Source organism: Salvelinus namaycush, chromosome 8 (assembly GCF_016432855.1).
Source record: "Salvelinus namaycush isolate Seneca chromosome 8, SaNama_1.0, whole genome shotgun sequence".
Taxonomy (NCBI): domain Eukaryota; kingdom Metazoa; phylum Chordata; class Actinopteri; order Salmoniformes; family Salmonidae; genus Salvelinus; species Salvelinus namaycush.
Window position 1 is genome coordinate 21315932 of NC_052314.1, and position 13568 is coordinate 21329499.

Here is a 13568-nt window from a genome sequence, read left to right on the forward strand (position 1 = left end):
AAGTGCCTTGAAATTACTTAGGAACTGTGCACATATTGGGGAGGTGTGTGGCCACTTGGAGACACCAGTTAGACCTCTCACTTAAACCCTTGTAATTTGGGGGTTTTATGTTGCGCAAACCCCACATTTGACAAGAATATTCTTATGTTACTGAATGTGTCCAGAGTATTTTCAGATTTCGTTATCAACAAATGTGGCGAAAAGTATAGTAAATGTAAGATGCACATACAATCAACAGTGTAATGTTTGGATTGTGTCAGGTGATCTGTTGTGTCCTCGCCGTTCGTCTAATAATTTCCCCATGATCTCCCAACTGTTCCCTTTTAATTGCTACCATGGTTATGCGTATGCTTTCCATATTTCTTTCCATATTTTTGCTTTCCATATTTCTTTCCATATTTTTGCTTTCCATATTTCTTCCTGAAACACACGAGATAAAGAAAACCACACACAAAAGACAGGGACCAGTTTAGTTAGTATTTTCAATATATAAAGGAATTGATGTGTAGGCACAAGGCAGATTTTCATAGTGACTACTACTGGCACTATTGGACAAACCATAGCATAACTGTCAGGGCCATGGCGACAGTGATTTTTGGAACAGAGACATGCCACAGCAGACATCATGGAACCCTGAGCCTTTAGTCTGTTGGTCTCTGCCTATAGGAGAGAGAGGATAAATACTCACAGATCTGTTCCATGACTAACACCAGCCAACCTTTTTAAGACACAGCCATGTTTAAGAATGAGTGTGAGAACTGAGCGCATACGTGTCTGCTAAATGACAAATGTAAAATAACAGCTAATGAAACATTCTGATGACATGGCTGTTTTGAATTCAAGACCTGATTCTAATCATAGTGCTATATAACAGAGCTGGCTGTGTTCCACAGGAATGTCTGTGTGTTTACAAAGGCATGTTGAGATGCCTCACTGTGCTCCTTTTCACCAGTTTTTGTCCTTCATAACAAAGTGTTGTTTTATTCTGTGGTGAGTGCTCAGGGTTGCCTGCAGTGCCATACCTGGGTTTGGAAAAGGGCCCGCTCTGGCGTTGGAACGGTGTTCTATAGAAATATCAGGGGGATGTCTCGCTGGTCACACAGCTAGACAGAGTGGCTGCCTTTCAATGATGCATTCTGCGTTAGCTCCCCATTACTCGCCACATTGCCAACCTGATGCCTGAAGAAAAACATACAAGTCAGGTAATTACACTTGAATTAAACGCATTGCCTTTATAATTCTTTTTGTACTTTAAGTGGAGTTTTTAATTATGAAAAACTAAAGCAAACTTTCTGTCAAGATGTATTAAGGTTTTCAACAAGTCATTTCTGTTATCCTGACCAACTGTTTGAGCACCATCACCTGATCAAGATTGCAATACCCTCTGCATCTAGAATATTCCACTGCCATGGCAATGAGCCGCTCTCAGAGAAGCTCTTTGTAAAAGCAGATGAAAGCTGGCTGAAGAGACTTCTTTTCCTTCTGTTCTCCATTCTCATTCAAAAAGATTGCCCATCTTAATCTGGCTCTTGTTTTGGTAGGGAAAGATATGATTGGTCAGAACACACCAAACTGATTTGCAAATTAACAGGGTTAAACTTTGGGCAGCAGGTAGCCTAGTGGTTAGATGGTTGGGCCAGTAACTGAAAGGCTGCTAGATTGAATCCCCGAGCTGACAAAGTAAAAATCTGTCGTTCTGAACAAGACACTGTTCCTAGGACATCATTGTAAATATGAATTTATTCTTAACTGACTTGCCTAGTTAAATAAAGGTTAAATAAAAAAATACTTTATTGTCCTGGTGCTCTTTTGTTCAATATTCTGCTTAAAAAATGTCAGGTAATTAATATTTTATTTGAACAGATCATTTAAGAGGTTCCAATATGCATGTACTTTATGAAGCAATGAAAGACTGCATGAAAATATAATGAGTTGTAAAAGTCTGACCTTTAAGAAAAAGTCTAGATGGCATCTTGTAGGAGGATAGGTAAATGCTTCAAAACTAAAGACTGTCACACAATCAACAGCATCCTCCTTGGTTTTTAGCAGGGAAGATCTCAGACTGCAGATGAAATAATTTGATCAGTAGTATTAGTGTTCTGTTGTATCTTGATAGTCTGCCTTTGATCCTCAAACCCCTGAAAAGCAATGAATGGATGACATGGTTGTTAAAAATCACATTTTATTGGTCACATACACATACTTAGCAGATGTTATTGCAAGGGTAGCGAAATGCTTGTGTTCCAACAGTGCAGTTGTATCCAATAATTCACAACAATACACACAAATCTAAAAGTAAAATAATGGAAGTAAGAAATATATAAATGTTAGATTGAGCAATGTCGGAGTGGCATTGACTAAAATACAGTAGAATAGAATACAGTATATACGTACATATGAGATGAGTAAAGCAGTATGTAAACATTATTTAAACATTATTAAAGTGACTAGTGTTCCATTATTACAGTGGCCAGTGATAACCGGCTACCACCCGGTTATTCAACCCTGCACCTTAGAGGCTGCAGGGTTGAATAACTGGGTGGTAGCCGGCTAGTGATGGCTATTTAACAGTCTGATGGCCTTGGATAGAAGCTGTTTTTCAGTCTCCCGGTACCAGCTTTGATGCACCTGTACTGACCTCGCCTTCTGGATGATAGCGGGGTGAACAGGCCGTGGCTCGGGTGGTTAATGCCCTTGATGATCTTTTTGGTGTTTCTGTGACATTGGGTGCTGTAGGTGTCCTGGAGGGCAGGTAGTTTGCCCCTGGTGATGCGTTGGGCAGACCACCCTCTGGAGAGCCCTGTGGTTGTGGGCGGTGCAGTTGCTGTACCAGGCGGTGATACAGCTCGACAGGTTTGTGAGGGTTTTAGGGGCCAAGCCAAATTTCTTCAGCCTTCTGAGGTTGAAGAGGCGCTGTGTGCCTTCTTCACCACACTGTCTGTGTCGGTGGACCATTTCAGATCTTCAGTGATCTGTACGCCGAGGAACTTGAAGCTTTCCACCTTCTCCACTGCAGTTCCGTCGATGTGGATAGGGGCGTGCTCCCTCTGCTGTTTCCTGTCCACGATTAGCTCCTTTGTTTTATTGACGTTGAGTGAGAGGTTGTTTTCCTGGCACCAATCTCCCAGGGCCCTCACCTTCTCCCTGTAGGCTGTCTCGACATTGTTGGTAATCAGGCTGTTGTGTCGTCTGCAAACTTGATGATTGAGTTAGAGGCGTGCGTGGCCACGCAGTCATGGGTGAACAGGGAGTACAGGAGGGGGCTGAGCACACACCCTTGTGGGGCCCCTGTGTTGAGGATCAGCGAATTGGAGGTGTTGTTACTACCTTCACCATGTCGTGACAGCTCGTTAGGAAGTCCAGGACCCAGTTGAGAATGTTTCAATGAGATATCTAGCTAATTGTTTGGTTGACAACACACCCTATTCCATTCCAACCATTACAATGAGCCCATCCTCCTATAGCTCCTCCTACCATCCTCTTCTGATACACACCTTGTTTAGGGTTAGTGTTCCCACATTGCCATATTTCCATGTTACACCACTTGTTTACTTAAAACAAGATAACCACCTGTGCTAATTAGCTATCTAGCATGCGCAGAACACCTGTGTGTAAGCCTAACTCTGTAAGTGTAGTTTCATTTGAATGGAGGCACCTAGGATCTGTGGGTGGGTCTAATCCTGAATGCTGATAGGTTAAAAGCGCATTCCAGCCAGTGTCTATTCCACAAGTTACCGCAGGCTAAATCTATTACCTCCAAAAGCAAGCAATCCCGTCAAAACAACAACATTCATCCGGGAGGGACAGAAAAGGCCCAAGCATCCTCCTACGAAGCCAGAAACTGGACACCTAGCCATGGCCCGGGACTGGAAGATGCTTGTCGATATTGGCCAGCAATGCATTTTTCCACCTGAGATTGCTTCTACCAACCTTAGGCCAGACATGGTACTCTGGTCCCCTTCACAAAAGGCTGTGTACATCATAGAGCTCACAGTCCCGTGGGAAAACTCTGTTGAAGAGGCCTACGAGCGTAAGAAACTGCGTTACACAGAGTTGGCAGCAGACGTGCTAGCAGTTTAAAAGAGAAAGAGAGCAAATAGCATAGGGACAGCCTGGTTGAAGTCCAAGTTTTTAATGGTTAGTGCCAGTAGAATACAGAGGGGTTCATATACAGTTCAGAGGCAAATCATGTATGCATTTAGCCCAGAAACCAAACATGTACCGTCTACCTCTTATATTAATGCCTTTTTTGTTATCCACCCTCTGATATCTTTCAATACCCATGGTAATATATATATACAGTGGGGCAAAAAAGTATTTAGTCAGCCACCAATTGTGCAAGTTCTCCCACTTAAAAAGATGAGAGAGGCCTGTAATTTTCATCATAGGTACACTTCAACTATGACAGACAAAATGAGGGGAAAAAATCCAGAAAATCACATTGTAGGATTTTTAATGAATTTATTTGCAAATTATGGTGGAAAATAAGTATTTGGTCAATAACAAAAGTTTATCTCAATACTTTGTTATATACCCTTTGTTGGCAATGACAGAGGTCAAACGTTTTCTGTAAGTCTTCACAAGGTTTTCACACACTGTTGCTGGTATTTTGGCCCATTCCTGCATGCAGATCTCCTCTAGAGCAGTGATGTTTTGGGGCTGTTGCTGGGCAACACGGACTTTCAACTCCCTCCAAAGATTTTCTATGGGGTTGAGATCTGGAGACTGGCTAGGCCACTCCAGGACCTTGAAATGCTTCTTACGAAGCCACTCCTTCGTTGCCCGGGCGGTGTGTTTGGGATCATTGTCATGCTGAAAAACCCAGCCACGTTTCATCTTCAATGCCCTTGCTGATGGAAGGAGGTTTTCACTCAAAATCTCACGATACATGGCCCCATTCATTCTTTCCTTTACACGGATCAGTCGTCCTGGTCCCTTTGCAGAAAAACAGCCCCAAAGCATGATGTTTCCACCCCCATGCTTCACAGTAGGTATGGTGTTCTTTGGATGCAACTCAGCATTCTTTGTCCTCCAAACACGACGAGTTGAGTTTAACAAAAAGTTCTATTTTGGTTTCATCTGACCATATGACATTCTCCCAATCTTCTTCTGGATTATCGAAATTCTCTCTAGCAAACTTCAGACGGGCCTAGACATGTACTGGCTTAAGCAGGGGGACACGTCTGGCACTGGTCATTCACTAGGTCCCCCCGTGTGGTTCTGGGATTTTTGCTCACCGTTCTTGTGATCATTTTGACCCCACGGGGTGAGATCATGCGTGGAGCCCCAGATCGAGGGAGATTATCAGTGGTCTTGTATGTCTTCCATTTCCTAATAATTGCTCCCACAGTTGATTTCTTCAAACCAAGCTGCTTACCTATTGCAGATTCAGTCTTCCCAGCCTGGTGCAGGTCTACAATTTTGTTTCTGGTTTCCTTTGACAGCTCTTTGGTCTTGGCCATAGTGGAGTTTGGAGTGTGACTGTTTGAGGTTGTGGACAGGTATCTTTAATACTGATAACAAGTTCAAACAGGTGCCATTAATACAGGTAACGAGTGGAGGACAGAGGAGCCTCTTAAAGAAGAAGTTACAGGTCTGTGAGAGCCAGAAATCTTGCTTGTTTGTAGGTGACCAAAAACTTATTTTCCACCATAATTTGCAAATAAATTCATTAAAAATCCTACAATGTGATTTTCTGGATTTTTTTGAAGTGTACCTATGATGAAAATTACAGGCCTCTCTCATCTTTTTAAGTGGGAGAACTTGCACAATTGGTGGCTGACTAAATACTTTTTTGCCCCACTGTATACAGTAGATACTGTACGTACACCATTGTTCAAAAGTTTGGGGTCACTTAGAAATGTCCTTGTTTTTGAAAGAAAAGCAAATTTTTTGTCCATTAAAATAACATCAAATTGATCATAAATACAGAGTAGACACTGTTAATGTTGTAAATGACTATTGTAGCTGGAAATGGCTGATTTCTAATGGAATATCTACATAGGCGTACAGAGGCCCATTATCAGCAACCATCACTCCTGTGTATCAATGGCATGTTGTGTTAGCTAATCCAAGTTTATAATTTTAAAAAGCTAATAGATCATTAGAAAACCCTTTTGCAATTATGTTAGCACAGCTGAGAACTGTTGTCCTGATTTAAAAAATCCCTAAAACTGTCCTTCTTTACACTAGTTGAGAACCTGGAGCATCGGCATTTGTGGGTTCGATTACAGGCTCAAAATGGCCAGAAACAAAGAACTATCTTCTGAAACTCGTCAGTCTATTCTTGTTCTGAGAAATGAAGGCTATTCCATGCAAGAAATTGCCAAGAAACTGAAGATCTCGTACAACGCTGTGTGCTACTCCCTTCACAGACAGCACAAACTGGCTCTAACCAGAATAGAAAGAGGAGTGGTAGGCCCCAGTGCACAACTGAGCAAGAGGACAAGTACATTAGAGTGTCTCGTTTGAGAAACAGACACCTCACAAGTCCCCACCTGGCAGCTTCATTAAATAGTACCCGCAAAACACTAGTCTCAATGTCAACAGTGAAGAGGCGACTCCGAGATGCTGGCCTTCTAGGCAGAGTTGCAAAGAAAAAGAAAAAGACACATCTCAGACTGGCCAATAAAAAGAAAAGATTAGGATGGGCAAAGGAACACAGACACTGGACAGAGGATCTCTGCCTAGAAGGCCAGCATCCCGGAGTCACCTCTTCACTGTTGACATTGAGACTGGTGTTTTGCAGGTACTATTCAATGAAGCTGCCAGTTGAGGTCTTGTGAGGCATCTGTTTCTCAAACTAGATACTCTAATGTACCTGTCCTCTTGCTCAGTTGTGCACCGGGGCCTCCCACTCCTCTTTCTATTCTGGTTAGAGCCAGTTTGCGCTGTTCTGTGAATGTCTGATGAATGTCTGTTGAATGTCCGAAAGTGTGAATATAAAACCAACTACTGATATTTACAGTAGACAGACATAATATCAGCAATATGACAAATAATTTGGACTGTGTGCAGAAAAGTAGCTACTTACATTGATAGGCAACTGTACATGACCATTTAGCTGCGTAAAATATATTAGACGTGTTTACAAAATAACTCCGCATATAGGTGTTACACGATTAACGTCTTGACAGAAACAAAAAGGATCCCTTAATGCGCCTATCTGATTGGCCTGTACCCCATACATACCACTAAATGGCGCCATTTACTAATCAATAAAACAGATTAAGCTTGTTTATCAATCGCAGAACTCATAGGCGTCCGTGCAAATCATAAAAAAGGTGACATTAGTTTCCTGACATTGCCCACTAAATGTATATTTATAAATTCATTATATTCAACAGTAAGAGTTAAATAAGTGAAAGGTTAATTACTTATTGTGGATAACTTTTGAGGCCAAATTATTCTAACCAAATCATCAAAGTGATTGTTGTGACAACTGCTCAAATGGTCGATAGCAGCTAATATGAATATTTCCGCAGCTAATATGAATATTTCAACTAAATGTATTAATTGATGATACAATTTATCCAGAAAGTCTTCCTCTTCCCACCAAATTTTTGGAATTTAAAAAATACCGTGCAGAGGATCATGTCATCAGCATAGTTCTAGAATAGCTAATTTAATTATTTTATGTGTTTAATTAAAGTTATATAACTATTTTGTTGATGACTAAATAATAAGTAATAAAATGCATGAATTTAACATTTTATTGGCGAACCTGAACCTCCCGGTTCTCTGAATCCTAGATCCCAACTTCCTTCGCTAGAGCTGAATTTAGACAGCTCCTCAGGAGTGAGCAAGGAGTGTATACCACAGACGACGGCAGAGGATTGGAAACGCAACATTGGCGAGTTTTGAGCGGGGAATACACTGACAACCAGGGGAGTCCACAATGACTTGGGGAACGGAGCTTTGGGTAAGTTTGCTATTGGTATAAACCATGTTGCTCTCTTCTTTGTTGTGTGGATAACACGCTTGCCAAAATTTAGCACGAATTCGATGAAGGTGCTCGGTTACCTTAGCATTGTGTAAGCTGCTAGCCAGCTAAGCCTGGCATGCACCTTTACCATAGTACTACAGACGGTAAACAATAGGCAAGGCGAGTAGAAATGTCCGCCAGGCAAAGGGGAAAATTTGCGTATCTTTGTCTAGTACTTGATATCATAACACTGTCTCTAACAGGGGCTTGATTGATCAGTTATTGTTTTATGTTTGAATAGGGAGTCTATCACACCCTCTCCTAGTTCACACATAGACTAGCAAGCTAGCTAACGTTAGCTATCCTCCAAAAAAGGTGGAGACAGGAGGGTAACGCAAGTAACCCCCTGTACTATTTTCTCTCAATGCTTTTATGGATCTGGTGGCTACCAGCATGAAACAATGCACGTACACATTTCGTTTAACTTGGTTTTAAAGATCGAGGTTTTATTTATTTATGGCTGTTTCCTCGCTGGGTCTGAGTGACTCTTCAAGCTGTTTGACCAGCATTTTTCCCAGTTTGCAAGGAGATTGCGCAAGTCAAATAGTTAAACAATAGTAGACTTGAGGAAATCAAGCATTTTTCTAATCCCAAATATAACAAAAAACTACCCACCATTGAACAGACGTGGGGGGGGGGGGGCTTATTCCAGGTACGGTCTTTGTCATGTTCTGACTGGTCTGGCTTGCCCTCTGACAGCCAGGCCCCTGGCTACATCACCCGGTTTGCCCAAGCGGTTTATCGTCCAAATAATTTTTGTGACTATATCTAGCTACCATGTTACTGCAGCAAAAATCTGTTCCACGTTTTTTTGTTAGTGAGAACATAATCTTCACCTATCAAAAATATTCCTCACCAGGGACATTGAACTCCTATGACATGTATTCCAGTTACATGGGTGTTGCCCATAAAACGTTTGGTCACCCCCAGTATCCTACCAATGGGGCAGCTTCTCCCCCTAATCATTCTAAAATGTATAGTTGTGAAGACTGCAGTGTCGCTGCCAACATGATAGCTAGTCAAAGAAGTGATGAGCCTGTTTCATACCAATTACATTGATATCTAACATTTGATAGAGAGAACTGCACTGTTATGTAGTTTGAGGGAAGATAACAATATATTGAAGCTTTATTCAACATGTGACTGATGTGGCTTATATGGGTTCACTTCAGTATGATTAACTTTGAACCTGTTTTGTTGATAAAATGTATATTTACTACGGTTTTTCCCTGAATGGTTCTGTTACTGCTAAATTAACTCCCTCAAAAGCATGTCGGTGCCCTGAAAAGATGTATATTCGGGCAATAGTCTACAGTTCAGTTTGTGAGGCTCTTACTGCTTGATTGCAAGAGCTGTATGTATGATAAAGGTCTCATGAACCTAACCTACTGCACCGTGCTGTAAAATGCCTAATTTGACCAACCTTCTGCAATTCAAATATTTTGATTTGTGCTGTTAACACATTAGCCTTTGCTGTCTGATTTGAGGTTGACCGATTATGATTTTTCAACGCCGATACCGATTTATTGGAGGACCAAAAAAAGCGATTAATCGGCCTATTCTTTTTATTTATTATTTATTTATTTCTATTAATAAAAAATACAAAAATCTGATATTTATGACAATTACAACAATACTGATTGAACAATGAACACTTATTTTAACTTAATATAATACATAAATAAAATCTATTTCGTCTCAAATAAATAATGAAACATATTCAATTTGGTTTAAATGCAAAAACACGGTGTTGGAGAAGGAAGTAAAAGTGCAATATGTGCCATGTAAAAAAGCTAACGTTTAAATTCCTTGCTCAGAACATGAGCACATATGAAAGCTGGTGGTTCCTTTTTAACATGAGTCTTCAATATTCCCAGTTACGAAGTTTTAGGTTGTAGTTAATATAGGAATTATAACGCGTCGACTATTTCTCTCTATACCATTTGTATTTAAATACCGACTATTGGATGTTCTTATAGGCACTTTAGTATTGCCAGCCTAATCTCGGGAGTTGATAGGCTTGAAGTCATGAACAGCGCTGTGATTCAAGCATTGCTAAGAGCTGCTGGCAAACGCAGTAAAGTTTGAATGAATACTTACCAGCCTGCTGCTGCCTACCACCGCTCAGTCAGACTGCTCTATCAAATATCAAATCATAGACTTAATTATAATAAACACAGAAATACGAGCCTTTAGTCATTAATATGGTCAAATCTGGAAACTATCATTTTGAAAACAAAACGTTTATTCTTTCAGTGAAATACGGAACCTTTACGTATTTTATTGAACGGGTGGCAACCCTAAATCTAAATATTGCTGTTACATTGAACAACCAAACTGCTGCATATACCCTGACTCTCCTTGCACTGAATGCAAGAGAAGTGACAGTTTCCCTAGTTAATATTACCTGCTAACATGAATTTGCAGGTTAAAAAAATATATACTTCTGTGTATTGATTTTAAGAAAGGCATTGATGTTTATGGTTAGATACATTTGTGCAACAATAGTGCTTTTTTTCCCGCAAATGCGCTTTTGTTAAATCATCACCCATTTGGTGAAGTTGAAGTAGGCTGTTATTCGATGATAAATGAACAGGCACCGGGTTGATTATATGCCACGCAGGACAAGCTAGTTAACCTTTTCTCAATAGGGGGTGCTGTTTTCACTTTGTAAAAATTTCGTTCCCAAATTAACCTGTCTGACTCTAGCGTTCCGCCAGCGGAACTCCTCCCACATTCCACTGAAAAGGCAGAGCGCGAAATTCAAAATATATTTTTTAGAAATATTTAACTTTCACACATTAACAAGTCCAATACAGCAAATGAAAGGTACACATCTTGTGAATCCAGCCAACATGTCCGATTTTTTAAATGTTTTACAGCGAAAACAGCACGTATATTTATGTTAGCTCACCACCAAATACAAAAAAGGACAGACATTTTTCACAGCACAGGTAGCATGCACAAAGCCAACCTAACTAACCAAGAACCAACCAAACTAACCAACAAACAACTTCATCAGATGACAGTCTTATAACATGTTACACAATAAATCTATGTTTTGTTCGAAAAATGTGCATATTTCAGGTATAAATCATAGTTTACATTGCAGCTACCATCACAGCTACCGTCAAAAATAGCACCGAAGCAGCCAGAGTAATTATAGAGACCAACGTGGAATACCTAAATACTCATCATAAAACATTTCTGAAAAATGCATCGTGTACAGCAAATGAAAGACAAGCATCTTGTGAATCCAGCCAATATTTCAGATTTAAGTGTTTTACAGCGAAAACACAATATAGCATTATATTAGCTTACTACAATAGACTACCACACTACCGCATTCATTCATCAAGGCACGTTAGCGATAGCAATAGGCACGTTAGCGTTAGCGAATAAACCAGCAAAAGATATTAATTTTCACTAACCTTCATAAACCTTCCTCAGATGACAGTCCTATAACATCAGGTTATACATACACTTATGTTTTGTTCGAAAATGTGCATATTTAGAGCTGAAATCAGTGGTTATCCATTATGCTAACGTAGCTTATTTTTCCCAGAATGTGCTGATATTTCTATTAGACTCTCACCTATTCTGACCAAATAGCTATTCATAAACATTACAAAAAAATACATGTTGTATAGGAAATGATAGATACACTAGTTCTTAATGCAATCGCAGTGTTAGAATTCTAAAAATATCTTCATTACGACATAAGGCTTATGTTATAGCGAGAGAGTGGCCAAAACCTGGGCGCAAAACTACTAGTACACAGTTCGACAGATATATGAAATAGCATCACAAAATGGGTCCTACTTTTGGTGATCTTCCATCAGAATGTTGGACAAGGGGTCCTTTGTCCAGAACAGTCGTTGTTTGGATTTAGAACATCGTTTTTCCCTCTTGAATTAGCAAGCACACTGGCCAAGTGGCGCGAAGCTCTCCATTCTGAACAAAGGGCACACAACGCAACACGCCTAACGTCCCGAATAAATTTCAAAAATCTAATAAAACTATATTGAAAAAACATACTTTACGATGATATTGTCACATGTATCAAATAAAATCAAAGCCGGAGATAGTAGTCGCCTATAACGACAGCTTTTCAAAAGGCAATCCCACTGTCCTCCTCGCGCCTTCCTGAAAACATGAAATCGGTGACACGTCATTCCAAGAGGACGTATTCCATCTCAGACCAAGATAATCACCTCATTTCTTCTCTCACTACATCTTGACATCCAGGGGAAGGTGTATGACGTGCATGTATACTAATAGGTATCATGCCCATTTATAGGCAGGACTTAGAAGAGAGCCTCGATTTCAGACTTTCCACTTCCTGGTCAGGAAGTTTGTGCCAAATGAGTTCTGTTTCACTCACAGATATAATTCAAACGGTTTTAGAAACTAGAGAGTGTTTTCTATCCAATAGTAATAATAATATGCATATTGTACGAGCAAGAATTGAGGCCGTTTAAATTGGGCACGTTTTTCCCCCAAAGTGACAACAGCACCCTCTGTCCTCATCAGGTTAAACTGCCTCGTACTCAATTCTTGCTCGTACAATATACATATTATTATTACTATTGGATAGAAAACACTCTAGTTTCTAAAACCGTTTGAATTATATCTGTGAGTAAAACAGAACTCAAGTTGGAGCAAACTTCCTGTGAGGAAGTGAGAAATCTGAAATCAGGCAGGCTGTTCTAGGGTCAGTTTATTAATTTGCATGTCTTCTATTGGTCGACATGCACTGCATACGCCTTCCCCTAGATGTCAGCAAATAGTGAGAATTGGAATGGAGTTGCTAGGCAGATCTGAGGCCATATAAGGGCTCTTGGAACCGGGGGTGCACTCTTTTCAACATTCGCCATGACGCAAGACAGACCTCAGGATGGCGTTCTGGAAAGCTCCCGTTATAGGCCTTAGATATATCCGGCTCTGATTTTATTCGATATAGGTGTTAAGAACGTCATAATGTAGTTATTTTAAACCGAGTTATATCATTTTATATCAGTATATTGCGATTTTCGGAATTTTCTTTGTGCTGCGTTATAGTGAGTTGGGCACGTCTTCGCCACATGGCTAATGTTTACTGCTAATTCCAAAGTTGAAGGCGACAATCTACAACCGAGCAACGATTCTTCAGGACAAAGGACAACTTGCCCAAGATTCTGATGAAAGCTCATCAAAAAGTAAGAACTATTTATGATGTTAATTCGTTGTTCAGTTGAAAAATGTAAAACTCCTATTCCGCCATTAATTTCGGTGCGGTCTTGCTTTAACGCACGCTGTATGTCGTAGTAACGTTAATTTTAAAAATCTAACACAGCGGTTGCATTAAGAACTAATGTATCTTTCATTTGCTGTCCAACCTGTATTTTTTAGTCAAGTTTATGATTAGTTAATGATTAGATTAGGTGCCTCTCCCAAGATTTCTCCCTACATTTTGTTGGCAGCTTGGCTACTATTCTCATTGTATAACCACGATTTGTGCCGCTAAATATGCACATTTTCGAACAAACTCTATATGTATTGTGTAATATGATGTTATAGGACTGTCATCTGAAGAAGTTTGAGA

General features: G+C 40.2%; 1 protein-coding gene and 1 long non-coding RNA gene across 5 annotated transcripts in view; one reads left to right on the top strand and one right to left on the bottom strand.

Moving 5' to 3' along the window:
• Positions 1 to 456: 456 nt before the first annotated feature.
• LOC120052508 lies at positions 457 to 8836 on the bottom strand. Its single transcript, XR_005477380.1, has 3 exons — positions 8600 to 8836; positions 1023 to 1179; positions 457 to 660 (listed from the first exon to the last, which is right to left on the bottom strand). It is a non-coding gene; the product is annotated as an uncharacterized LOC120052508 (long non-coding RNA).
• The window catches only part of LOC120052507 (formin-binding protein 1-like), an 80189-nt gene continuing 74415 nt past the window's right edge, over positions 7795 to 13568 (top strand). For 3 of the 4 annotated variants that reach the window (XM_038999458.1, XM_038999456.1, XM_038999457.1), the window contains exon 1: positions 7796 to 7921. In XM_038999458.1, coding sequence (XP_038855386.1) covers positions 7898 to 7921 — 24 coding nt within the window. In that variant the 5' untranslated portion in view covers positions 7796 to 7897. Of the gene's footprint in view, positions 7922 to 13568 lie in introns of all 4 variants that reach the window. The other variant, XM_038999459.1, reaches the window with a different exon arrangement.